The sequence below is a fragment of the Leptopilina boulardi genome, unplaced genomic scaffold, assembly GCF_019393585.1.
Source record: "Leptopilina boulardi isolate dan_hultmark-lab unplaced genomic scaffold, ZJU_Lbou_2.1 LbouV2_165, whole genome shotgun sequence".
Lineage (NCBI taxonomy): Eukaryota > Metazoa > Arthropoda > Insecta > Hymenoptera > Figitidae > Leptopilina > Leptopilina boulardi.
In genome coordinates, this window is record NW_026137713.1 from 2,909,269 (window position 1) to 2,923,442 (window position 14,174).

Here is a 14,174-nt window from a genome sequence, read left to right on the forward strand (position 1 = left end):
TGGAATTAATCTATAAGTCTAAATAATCCATCTCAATGATAACATTAAATATATATATATTAATTGTCCGAATTATTGTTCATAGTATTGGGGTAATTGGAATATAAACGATTCTTAAGCAGGTTTTATGTTGAAGGAAAAAATTTACTATTAAATAATAAATTAGTAATAAAAAAAATTAAATTATATTTAACATTTAAAAATTGTGTTCGTCTTTTGTTGTTGTAAAAAAAGTATTGAAAAAGAAATTTATCAAATTCAGAATAATCTTTTCCAGACCAAAATAATGTCTATGCATATATGTACATTTTAGTCTGATAATAGTTTTATTATCTTGTTGTATTTACGTCATATAATAATGTAATGTATCATGTTTATACTCTTCAGTTCACCTCCTCTTTTCAAAATATTTTGACGGCTATAGAGAACGTGATAGAATTCCTATATTTAAGAATATGGTTTTTAAGGATAATAGGTGGTTTGAAGTATTGATAATTCTGAAATAGGTTCTCATAATTAGGTCTACTATCATTATATTCTTGAGATGAGATTTTATATATTTTCAATATATTTATCTATCTCTAATTCTAAAAAATCGTATGAAAATTCTTTTATCACACATTTTTTGATTAAAAATGTCCTTAAATGTCATTGAGTGCATTTTTTTTATTGTTATTAGTTTAATATATTCTGAAAGTTAGTAAAAATTTTTGTAAATGGCAAAGAAAAAAGAAAATTCTCGAATAAATTACGTTAAAAATAGAATTTTTTTTAAAAATCGAGGTAACGGATTTAAAAGCATATGATGTTGATTATGAAAAAGGGAGAGATTGTCATTAAAAAAGTACTTGAAGAAACCTTGAGAAAAATTTTGTTAGGAAGAAGGTATATCCACTTGTTCTATATATCACGAACTATTTCTCTCTCTCGCTCTCGAAGCTTTCTTACAGATGCAACGTTAAAAGCTCGTTTCCGGAGAATGGAGCCAATGGCAGTTCACCGACGAGGATGGGTTGAAGTTAACCGAGAGCCATTAGCTTAAAACTATTAGCTCGGTAAAAAGTCATAAAAATCCTCAACTAGATTATGGAAATAGGAAGGACTAGAGTTGTCGGTGTATATATATATATATATAAGGAAAGTCTCATGTCAGTCATAGGAAAACATACGTTTCGCATTTTTTAAATTCTCACTGTACTATATAAAAATAGAAAATAGATAATGTTGCGCTTCAAGAATTTATTAGGATTCTAAGAAATATAGAACGGATGTTTAAAGCGAGGCTCTTGAATTTTTCTCAAAATTTAAGTAATGTCTTAATACTTATAATTGTCCTAAATTCAACTGTGAAAATCATCTTTTAAAATGTGATCTATTATTAATCTAATTCGTATTTAGCCTAATTTTTATTTAGCCTAATATTTATATGACATAATTCTCATGTAAATCTTTACTCAACCTGATTTGCCCTAATGTTTATCTGGCCTAATTCTTGTTTGGTCTAATCTGTATTGGGCCTAATTCTTACTAAACCAAATCTTTATCTGGCCTAATCTAATTATCATTTGGCCTAATTCTTATGTAATCTAATGTTTATTTAACCTAATTCTTATGGTAGCCTAATTCTTATTTGGTCTAATCTGTATTGGGCCTAATTCTTATTAGACCAAATCTTTTTCTGTTCTAATTCTTATTTAGCCTAATATCCATTTTTGTTCATGAATTTATTTTTGCATGTTTTCTTCTTTTTTTTGAATTGTTCTATTTATAAGTGCGTGTTAATTTTGATAATCTCCATGATAATACTTGTTGTACACGATCATTAGGAAGGGTTTATGTGTTTATATGTATGATAAGTTTGCGTTATATGTATAATCTGGATTATACTAGGCAATAATTCATTTTCTTCCATGTTTGAAAATTGTTTATTTTCTTGTAACCCACTAAATTTTCTTGATGCTCGAGAAATTTTCGTCTGAATTCGAAACACGTACGTGCAGTATTTCGTGTGTACTCACTTGTGACATGGCCTGTGGTCTAGTAGCAGTCGACGCCATGTATACCACAGACGCCTTGGGCACTCTAAAACTGTCCTCACCCTCGTCTGGTACTGTTGTTACCTGAAACAAAATTAGAGAAACTATAGAACCACACATATATCTGCCAAAAAAAATATCAAACATTTTTTTTTTATATTATCGATAAAATATATCTTAGCTTTAAGATCATGTTAGATAATCATCTTTCTTTCTCTTTCTCTCTCTCTCCGTATAATGATCGTGAAATATTTTTTAATTTCTCTTCTAAAATACTATTTTTCTTTGCCATTTTTAAAATATTTTTTTTCCATTTTGTTTTCTAACTAAAAATAGAAAAAAAATTCTAAATTTGGACGGAATGTTTCGCTTTTAAATTTCTTTTAACAGTTTCTTAAAATTTTGTTTGTATTACGTGATTTTCGCAATTTTATATGCTCACATAATTATATAAGCCGCGTGTGTATATAGTATCATGAATTAACTGTCATCTCGCAGTACTCGCGTGGATATGTATATTCGTTTCACATGTTCCCTTTTTACTCGTGGTAAGCTTAAAAATCTTGACAAAGATACGCTTCTCTTCATTCTGAAAAGAAGCTAAAGGAACATGTGGTTCTCTTCAGCAGAATTCTTTTGTATGTAAAATGAAGGGATTTCATAAATAAGCTTTTATAGAAATATTTATACTCTTTATATGTTTATATAGGTGTATATATTTTTTCTTTTTTTGCTTTTGATTATTTCTTTATAGAGTATGCGAATAATATCGTTTAATGAACTATTTTTCTCAGGATTTTTATAAAAAAAAAAAAATAATATTTACAATCCCTATATTTATAGAATAGGCGAGCCATTAATCAATGACAAATGATTAATTAGAAAGTGGATTTAATAGCACGTATTTCCGGCCAGAAGCTTTGTATTACAACACTGTTGGCGAAAAAAGATCTTTCCGGTTGCTGTATCGTGTTGGCAATGGTTTAATAAATGTGTACTATCATTATTCTCATTTCTCGAGTTATTTCAATTTTCGTCAGTTAACTCACTTTTCTTTTTCATAAAAATTTGAAAAAGTTTTCTCTGTTTTTTCTTGAGAAATTGTAACATTTGGGAAAATTTTGAAAATTCGAAATTTTTGTTATAATTTATCTATAGGATGTTTTATGCTTTTTATATATTTTATAGGCAAGATATCAATTCTTTCTTTAATTTCGATTTTAGAGGCTAATTATCTTTTTTGTGGATTTTTAGTTTTAAAAAAAGTAAACTAATGAAATTATGATGTAGCCTTTGATCATATATAAGATTGAATATAGGTTGTTTGGATTCTGTCTAGAGTAGGCGGATTTTGAATTCATTTAACTACTTTTGGTCCCATGGGAAACGGAACTTAATTACAGATTTTCGCGATAGTCCTATATACTCCGCGGAGAGAATATATTCTTGTCGATCGATATGACTTAAATTTTGTTCCGAGTCTAGGATTATGCTCTTTTTCTCAATTATACTGTATTAGGTAGATAAAAAAAGAATCCTTGATTTAGCTATAAAAAAAAATTAATTAAAGAATAATTTAGTTTTGACCCAACGAAATTAATATCAATATTCTTTTATCTTAAAAAGTAAGGATTTATTAAATAATATAAAATACCAAATTTATTAGATAATTTTTTATTTATTTGCAATTTTAAATAATAAAATTATTTTTTGTGTTGAGCATATTTGATTGACAAGCATATATATATATACTTTTTCTAAATAAAATACGCACAGATTTAATAACCCACGGGTAAAATTACGACTTTGTAAAAAAGATATAAAATTTTCCGTAAAATTGACAAATGTTTCTTTAATTAATGAACTTTTCTATGACTGAATGTATAAAAAGAGAAATCGGTTGTGAGGAATCCAGCATAAAGATCCGAGTATTTAGTTTTTATATATATATATATATATAAACGTGGAGCATGCGTTGGTGAAAGGGAATAGATAAAGGTGGAGCAAGGACTGAAAGATCCTCTCAATTGGTATTCTTCTATAATCATTCAAGTGCAATATCCTCCAATGCTTATATGCCGAACACTTGTGCTTATGTCATATATATATAATATATATTCAACATACATTCCTTATTCATTTCTTCTTTTTTAATTTTATTTACCATATAATAGATTATATCATACTCTTCCTTGAATTCATATGGCGCGACGTTTTGAAAACTTGTTTGAGCAAGATATTAAAATTTCCCCCCTTTAAAAAGAACAAAAAAAAAGGGAATATTCTTTGAAATAATCGAAAAAACTTGTTGAAATTTTGCTGGTGGTACATTAAAATTTTATCTGACTCTTCTCGATATCTAAGAAGATTATTATTATTATTTTTTTTACAATTTTCGCATAAATGTTTCTTTTGAGTGAATGTGGGATTTGTAAATTTTTATACGTTAATGCAATATATGTGTTTGGTTTTTATAACATGCAAAATTATTCTTCTCTTAATGTCTTGATTTCAAATTGTGTTCAGTGAAAACATGACGATAAAAAGTTTTTATTTTTATTTCGTATATTGGTGTATAAGAACATTAAAATGTAATAATAATTTAAATGTCATAGTGCCATTTGGTTATTAAGATAATCCAAATGTATTACTTTTTCTTTTTTACCCCAAAATTATATACATATATATATATAATTTAATTCTGTTCTTTTAAAGCATATTCTTTGTTATTCTTTCTGTTTGCCGCAATTCTCGAAATAAATTTCATTAGCGAAATTAAATTAGTAAGAATACGTTTAATGCATTTTCCTCGCTTTGGTATATATTCAAATATTTTTTGTTTTGATTTTGTATATTTTATCCCTCTTAGTTTTTGTTCCAATTGACAAATTAAATTAAAAATTAATTAATTAATATAAATAATTTTGATTAATTATCAAATGATAATTTATTCTCTACATTTATAGTGTAAATTCGTTTAGAAAAATCGATACTTTGCGCATATATATTTCGTGTCGAAATTCTTTGAACTTTCATCGGCGTCTTCAGAAAAGATTTTATGTTCTTATCTATGTCTGTCTTTTTCAATTCTTATCTTTTCAGAACAGTTTTACATGTTTTATTTGAGAGTTATTTCTGAATTTCAGTTGTCTTTCAAACAATACTTGAATAAAATAAAAATTATTTGTCATCCTTTCTTGAAAATCAAATGATAGACGATAAAATTTTATTAACTGCATTGAGTTAATTCATCGTTGACATTTATTCGTTCATTCATTCCTTCATTATCTACATGCTTAAAGAATTTTCATTGTTAATTTAAAAGCATATATATATTCATTGGCGTAAATGATGTTGTATAAAGTACTTTGAGAAATATGATGAACTTTAAAAAGTTCCGCTTTTGCGTTCTTTATACTCTTTTAACAATGATTATATATACAGCGTGAAAATAATCCTACATATATATATATAGTAAAGTATTAAGAAATGAAATACTACCGATTTGCCGTATTTCACATTTTACGTGCGAATATTTTATGTTCCGCTTTTCCAAGTGCATTCGGGTCAAGTGGCTATGAATATTTGTGTTCTATCGCGTCTTCTCGTCCTCGCACAAAACACTATATTACATATATTTACGCATTATTTCTTGCCCTTATAACCACACCTATTATTCTCTAAATACAATTTAAAAATTATCAAATTATAAGAAAAGGTTATTTTGAATTATATGGAAATTTTTGATTACAATATAATAGCATATATTTTAGGATTATTATTTATAATTTTGATGTATTATAAATTTTTTAAATTTTCTTGTTTAAATTTATCATCCTCTAAAATTGTGAGATTCTTGGTTTTTGACTCTTATTCCATAATATATCTGAACGATCATTCGCTCCCTTGAGCGCAATCTTCTCGCTTTTCAGTTCCCGAGGAATTCCAAAGCTTTACACTAAAAATGAATGAAGCCTTCCTTCCTTCGCTCGAATGGCATGGGCAATAAATTCGCTGAGAATTATAAATCGATATGTCGACGAAGAACTGAAAGGTGTGCTGTATTGCCAATAACACTACTGTAATTCTCTGGAACGTGAGATCGGTTTTTATTAGTTTGAAATCATCTTCAAATTCAGCCTCAACAATTGATGGGGGGGTTATATAAGTTTCTTTTTTTAATATATAAAATAAGTAGAATAAAAATTGAGTGAAGTTTGCGCAATAAATACTCATTTTTCTCTCTTTTCATTGAAAATTGACTCTTTTTCTCTCTCTCTCTCGCGTGAAATGTTTTTTCTCCTTTTTCAAACGTCTCGTTTATTTCGGTATGAAGTTGGGCTCGCACTTACACATATATGCACATTCGTTTTTGTCTTTGTTCTTCTTCCTCGGCGCGAGGCGTCAATGACTGACACCCTTTTATTACTCGGTAAGAGGTCTAAGCAACTAATTCAATGCGATTAATTGAAGGAGTATTATTCTGCTTCATCTCTTTTCCACACATACAATGCTATTCTCATCATTTCATATATTATTGTACCGCGTGTGCACTCGACCTTCGAGGTACAATATGTATACTTTCTTCTTCCTTTCACGATTTCATTCTTATATATATATATGTACATATGCAATCATTGATTGCAATTGGCTATTTATCATCATCAATAAATATTTGATGGCAAATAAACTTGGGCGGTCAATTCTTTAATAGTAATTTCTGGTTGCTCTTTCATCGATTCAATACGATTCACTGATTTATTGTATTATCGCTATTGATGAGTATTTATTATAACAGTTTTTGTCTACTCATTCTAACTTGATAGTAATGGTATTTTCAGTTAATATGGTATAGTTTTGATTAAATTGTGTTTGCATTTTTCTTCGTGTGGTAAAATTTTTAGAATCGATTGAAATGCTGGAAAACGATATATTTGTGTTCATTTAGGGTATCTAGGTAGTTTCAAAATCGTCCGGTAGATGTCTTGACTTCGGTTCACTCGCAGTCGAGATGAGTGGTCCACTCTTTAAATACCGTGGCTGTTGCTCGACAAGACAGCAATACTCTGTGATATATCATCTACATTTAGATGAATTTTTGTAAGCACATTTAAACAATGCGATTTATCTATCATAAAATAAATACTTTTGGGATTATTTCTCTGTTTTAGTTATCTGATTCTGAAATATTAATCAGTTTTAATTTAATTAAATTGTTGGTTGTTCATTTATCAATGATAAATAATAATTTATCAAAAATATTGTTCGTTTACATTAAAATTCTTTAAGTAATATTCTAGCTGAAAGTTGTTAATGATATTTAACAAATAAACGGTACGGTTGTTTGGATAATGATGATGATGATGAAGGGCATTTATAGTAGATATATAGTGAACTGTACCGAGATACATCATGAGGAAGACTTATGTTGAAGGTACGTGTATAAATTCCCTGGGACGTATTGGTTTCCGACTGTGTAACACGATGTAACTCGTTGTAATTTGTACACCGACGGGGGTTGTGCGTTCGTGCACTCTTAGCCGCTGCATTTCTATGGTTGCTCACGTCTCATCGGTACCTGTCCAGTTTCGTTGCACGCGATTGTCCGCAAATTTGCTTAGCACACGAAAAATTAATCAATCCGTTCGTGCAGAAAAATTTTCTCACACGAAATGAAACACGTGGGGAATTTAATGTGACACTGATTTCAAATTTTTGTACATTTTTTTTTTAAATTTAATAATAATAATTTATATAAATATTCATAAATTAATATTTAGTTTCAATAACCGACTTTTAAGTCGATTTTATTGAACAAATCACAGAAAGCAAAGGCGAATCATCATATCGAAATGTATAGAGTTGGAAATAAATCATAAAAAATTCTGTTGAAAAGTATGTATTTCACCGTTTTAGTATATCTCTTATCTTGAAATTTGCATGTCATTTATCCTTGAGAATAATTCAGATTATTTCTCCTCTAGCTCTTGGGAATAAGGTTTATCTAGAAAATAAATAGGATCCGTTTCCTTTGAATGTGACCACTCCTCTTTTCCATTGAGATGAATTTAACTATTTCGTGCAGTAAGCGCTATATATATATATATATGGGTTTGACAATTTAATGATTTATATAGAGAGCATACATGTATATGAAAGAATGTTGTTTTTATAGTGCAAATGCGACATCTGTTTCTATAACACTTGATGCATTTAAAGTAATGCAGTTACACACTTCTCATAAATGAAAGAAAGATACACTCTTCTCGCGTATAAATGAATAACATATATATATTCATACATGATTGACAAAGTGCAGTTACGAAGTCTCAGATTTCATTTTATATACATTTTGCAAACATCTTCTATGTAATTAAGTGAAGATCGAAACTTTCATTCTTGCTATGTCTGTTTGCAAAACAGCTTAAGAATCTATATACTTGAAGATGTGAAAAATCTTCTAGGTAAATGTTTCTCTATAATCCTTATACAAACTATTGGATTTTCAAATTGACTCATCTTATTTGAATCGCTTTTTGTATTGGATTTTTTTTAATGCGTTTTTGGATTATTTTTCCACACTAAAAAAGAAATCTTGATTTCAGCCTATTTTTGAGGCTGAATTTAAGGTGTAAACGGAGTCAGACCAATTAAAAAAGGACAGACTTATGCAAAATATCACAGAAAACTAAAAGGTATTAAAATAAGCTGCAACGCTTCTTATTTTAATCAAATTTTTCTTATTTTAATCCATTTTGGTATTAAAATAAGTAAAAATGGATTAAAATAAGAAGCGTTGCAGCTTATTTTAATACCTTTTAATTTTCTGTGATATGGGCTTAATTTAAGGTGTAAACGGTTTAAGACTTTGTTTTTACTGTGTCTTTTTATGTAGCTTTGAATTGATTAAAATTTTGTTGCCGTAATAAAAAAAATTTAGTTGTACATTAAAGAAAATGTTTTGTTGTCAAGTCAAATCTATTTTCTCAAATGTGGTATATTAAAAATTAGTCATTGATCCGGCTGAGGTCGTAGACCTTTCTTAGTTTGCAGGTGATTCTAACAAGTCGGGTTTACATTTAGCGGCATTAAAGTTGAATCAGACAGAGTCTCTAAAGAGTGCATTGCATGTAAGTCTTATTCAGAGGCAGTACACCCAGTGACGAAAAACAAAACAAAATAAATACCCAGACTCGTCCCTCCGCATCGGAAAATAAAATGTGGTAAGTAAAGTTGTGACTCATTCGCGCACGGAAGAAATTAAAGTCCTGCGCTTTAGTCATTATACTTTTTTTTTTTTTATTATATTTAAATTCCGTTAAAACTCCCAAACCAGATATTTGTCCATACTTAACGGATTTTTATTGTTGTCGCTTTATTTTCTTTTTAACACAAAATGCAATGAAAAAAAAAGAAAGGATCTGCGGGTAAAAGTTGTATATTTCATGGATTTTATGACGTGATTGGAATATTATATAGATATATAAAGGGGGAAGAAAAAAAAAACCTCCCACAGGAGTTTTAACGCATCATCTTGAGATGATAAATTGGCGCACGTTTGCGCGTTCACACGCTAACGGAAGTCATTCGCTATATAAGTTAGTAGACGCGCGCGAGATATATATTCTAAAACGTGGACGACCGAAACGGGTGAGAGAGTATGCGGCTATATACAGTGGCAGTGAATGAGTAATGATACTTCTAAAATCAGAGTAGATTAATCACAGTCCGCACCGATCTTCGATAAAGTCACCACGAAAGAGATATAGAAAGACAGAAAGACTCGTATATATGCGGTTAAGTGGTATACGATCTCATTAACCGCAGTAGTTTGTGTTTCTGCAATTTGTTCACCATTGCTGAAAGAATTGAATCAATCTTGATAAATGGCTTTTGACTTCTAATGGTTTTATTTTTTTTTTTTTTGCAAACTTTTTTTTGGGTTTGCCAATTAGCAGCAGGAATTATCGAAAATTCGTTGTTGGTTGTTGTTTTGCTCCGGAAATAGAAAAAATTACTTCTAAAATAGTAAAGTTTACTCCAGAAATAGTAGTTTTTACTATATTTACGGAGCAAACATTGTCAAAAATGCGCACAAGTTCCGGACAGTTCTGGTTTTACTATAAGGAAATAGTATAAAAGTTATTTTATTTTTGTTTTCCATTTTTCTCTCCGTGTACAAACAGAATTTGTTTTCACGTACTGTTTCAGCTTGTGATTTGAAACTTTAAAAAAGTTGAGAACCACTTAACCTTAGATATGTATGCGTCGAATGTATTCAAAAGGTGCAACCCTTTCATTAACGTGTAGGCCACGCGCTCCTATTATGTCTAACAAAACATCTGATTCCATTGTCAAGCGATGAACAATAGGCGGCTCGTCGCGTGTTCTATTTTCAATTATTATTCGCGAAGTGCGCATGAAATTGGCAAATTGCTCGATTCCAAAATTGATCCCCTTGGCTCTCACGTTATTATAAGTTTTGTATATGCCCTGCGAGTATCGGACAGATGTCATCTTCGTCTGGACCACCTTCGTTAGCAAAAAGTCACTTGTCCTCGTGACAGCTCTTAACTGACAACATTGCCTATAGATTTATGGCTTTCGTTTCTCTGACCTACTACTACCAATCCTATCAAGATTTATATTTGCATTACACTCCGCATACATATATATGTATAAACTGTCGTGTGTGACTAAGTAGAATGAAATTTTCAAATGCGGATTATGCTTTTCATTCCAATGAATTTACACGCAATATACACATATATATCCAATAAACGTTAAGCATTCATTCATATAATTTTCCGTTATTACTTGATTATATTGTCCTATCATGTTTATCTGCAAATTGTGTGGAAATTATGATGATTTATTGCGGTTTTTTTTTTAAATAAACTTCTTTTACATTCTTCAAACTCGTTTTTATTTTCTTTTTAATTTATTCGTGGTTTTTTTTTGTTAAATTTCTAATTACAAATCTTCTATTTCCTTTTCTTAGTATTTTTATTTTTATTATTATTATTATTATTATTATTATTATTATTATTATTATTATTATAATTATTATACAATTCTGAGAAAGAAACGCGGCATTACTGCGGGTGCAAAGCTGGCACCTGTCTTTCGCTTCATAATGATTATTTTAGTCATCACATGTTGAATGTGACTTGCGACATTTGCTTTGAAAATTATAACTTAGATTTTCCCAAAAAAAAAAAAATATTTCACAGGACTTATTTTCTTCTTAAAATTGGTGAATGGGGGATTTAAAAAATATATATTTCACATAATTGATGTTATAAAATTTATTATTTGTGAGGTATGTTTTTATTTTTAGATATCAAGGATTTTGCTTTCAGGATATTCTTAATTTTTCATAGAATTTTACGGTTAATAAATATAGATTAATGTTAAATTTAATTAGTCTTTAATATCAATCATGTGAAATTAATATCACTCGATCGTATATATATATATATGAGGTAAAAATAAGCGCGAAGAACTCGGAAACATTCACATCTACCGGTCCGTCTGGTTCACTTATTCGATTTCAGGTAAAACGAGAAAATAGGAGTAGCGTGACCGCTTGAATATGCAAAATCCCCTTCCCCCCTTTCTCCTAAAGCCTTTTTGTACGTACCATTTGGATTTGAAAGACTAGTAGAGAACAATAAATTTCGCTTTGGCACGTGCTTCAGATTTTAGAAAAAAGATGTTTACAAACACCAGTGAATTATTAAAAAAATGAAAGATTTTTTTTGTGTGAAATATTTGTCCTTTTTCTCTATTTTTTTTTAGTAAAAATTTATCATAAATGCAATTTCAAGTGCGTGTGAGTTTTTTTTAATGTTAAAATGAAATAATTCCAGTGAAGTATAAATTTTTTTCAAACCACAATTTTATGAATGTGGTTTATAATTTATGGCTCAATATAGTATCTGTCTGAATGGGTGTCTTGATAGATGAAAATAGTTTTGAAGGTTATAAATTTTTTTGTATTTAGCAAACATTTTTTTTTTTTTTTTTTTTTTAGAAAATAATTATAGAAAAATAGTAGTAGGTGAGATGTATTTAATTTTCAAAGGGAATTTTTTTCGTTGATTTTTGCAACTGCGTGATCAAAAATGTAGCAGGGAGATCAAATGCTTCTTCTGCCCAGCAAAGGTATGTCGTCGGGATAAAGAGATTCCTTTGAGGACCGACTTAGAAAACGTGGTATTCCCCAACAGAAGCAAAGACTGATGTTACTCTGAAAGACCCCAGTCGATCACTTATTCGCATTTCAAAGTACAGAGAGAGAGAAAGAGAGACTAAATCCACATTTCTTGAAAGTTAGGATTTGAGAATTCGATTGCTTCTTCATATATATTTGTGCGTTATTCGTTTGAAAAATATTGAGGTTTACGAGGTTTTTTTTTTCTAATAATAATCGAAGATATTCCTCTAATACGAGCATTTAAAAAAAAATTCTTCTTTTCTTTGGAAACTTATATTTATTTTATCAGCCAAAACAAAAATAATCTCAGTTCCAAATATAAAGTAGCAAAAAAAGTAAAGATCCTCGATTTTAAAAACTGTAAAAATTTATTAGAATTGAATTTTTAATTAAATAAATGTGACACGCTTAGAGATATTTTTGTTTATATTTTTTCTCGTTCTCTCCTCAGTTATTTTGGAAAGTCTAGGAAAAAGTAATCAGCACGCATTTCTTTTACAATTAGCATAGGAGGATTTCTCGTGAAATCGTAAAAATAAAACGGTACTCGTAAAAAAATATGTCATAAATGTATTTTTTTATTCTTTCCCTTCTTTCTTCATATACCAGTGTGTGTCAAAAGGCATAATTCACAATTTCCGCTCGAGAGATCTCAATCTCCTTTCCGCGATTTATAAACATATATATATATATATATGCAAAAGACAATTTATGGTAGGTCATAAACATTCTAACTCCCTTATTTTATATTATACAAATATTTTCTAATGTATCTACATCAATGTTTCGATTGTTTTTCTTCTTAATATTAGTATTAAATAGAAAAAATTTAAACACTCTCGCTTCACTGATTGAACTAACCTCAAGATTCTTATAGATAATGTAATCCAGATAACTGATAGGAAAAGAAAAAATAAACTGTGTTTGACATCGGGAATCACTCATGTCAAACCAGTCAAGTCACTATATGTGAACAAGATCGCAAGTTGCTTCGCAGTTGACTGCGGTTTTAATAGAGTATTAGAAAAGTCATTACTCTCTATATATATACATACACTTGCCGACATTCAATTTGTCAATCTGCCGCTGACATTGAATCGTTAAAAAAAAAAAAAAAAAACAAGAAAAATTTAAACAGATTCACTGCTGGATGACATGTGATATCATATTTTATCAATATGAGTTAATTTCGTTTGTCAGTGGAATTTCCCGTTTTGTTTTTTCATTGTTTTTGAAACGTGTTTCTTTTTAATTACTTTTGTTAGGTTTCTAATATAACAATTTTTGTTTTCTTGGAAAAAACAAAAATTTATTTATAAATTATTTTTCACCATTTTAGAATTTTTTTTGGCAATCTTTAGAAGACGAATGAATAAATCCTGAAATTCGTCAGAATTTTTGGATTTCTAATTTTTATTTGATAATCTTTAGAATTAGGTAGAATTTTTCTTTAGTCGAAAGTTTCATTTCTTCGAATTATTATTTTACAGAATTTTCATTTAACCTATTTTCCTCAGAATTCTGTTTTTAACAAGATTTTCAGCTTCATTCGAAAATTGAATTTCCAAATTTTCTTTCATAAATTAGTTGTACTAAATAAAAAAAATTACTCTAAAAATTGAAAAAATTAGGTATAGTACTTACATTATGTCCTAAAGGCGCGAAAGAATGAAATATTATATCGTTTTTCTCCTTTTTTTACTAAGTCAAATTGTCATAATTAAAATTTAGCAATCGATATAAAATGTTTCGTATTTTTTTTCCAAACTAGTACATTAAATTAGTAATTATCGTTAATTACAATAATTGATTATTTTCAAAAGAAAACCGAACGTCTATAATTTTGTGTAGTATGTTGATAGTTTGAAACAGTTTCAATTTTCAACACACAGTGTCAATTATTTACTATATCCATTTTT

General features: G+C 28.9%; 2 protein-coding genes across 6 annotated transcripts in view; one reads left to right on the forward strand and one right to left on the reverse strand.

Moving 5' to 3' along the window:
* LOC127277281 (mediator of RNA polymerase II transcription subunit 20) overlaps nucleotides 1–14,174 on the forward strand; it is a 77,448-nt gene that overhangs the window by 15,501 nt on the left and 47,773 nt on the right. The gene's annotated exons all lie outside the window — the stretch shown is intronic.
* LOC127277278 (facilitated trehalose transporter Tret1-2 homolog) overlaps nucleotides 1–14,174 on the reverse strand; it is a 220,635-nt gene that overhangs the window by 11,606 nt on the left and 194,855 nt on the right. For all 5 annotated transcript variants that reach the window (XM_051298263.1, XM_051298261.1, XM_051298262.1 and 2 more), the window contains one exon: nucleotides 2,019–2,120. In XM_051298263.1, coding sequence (XP_051154220.1) covers nucleotides 2,019–2,120 — 102 coding nt within the window. The remainder of the gene's footprint in view (nucleotides 1–2,018; nucleotides 2,121–14,174) is intronic.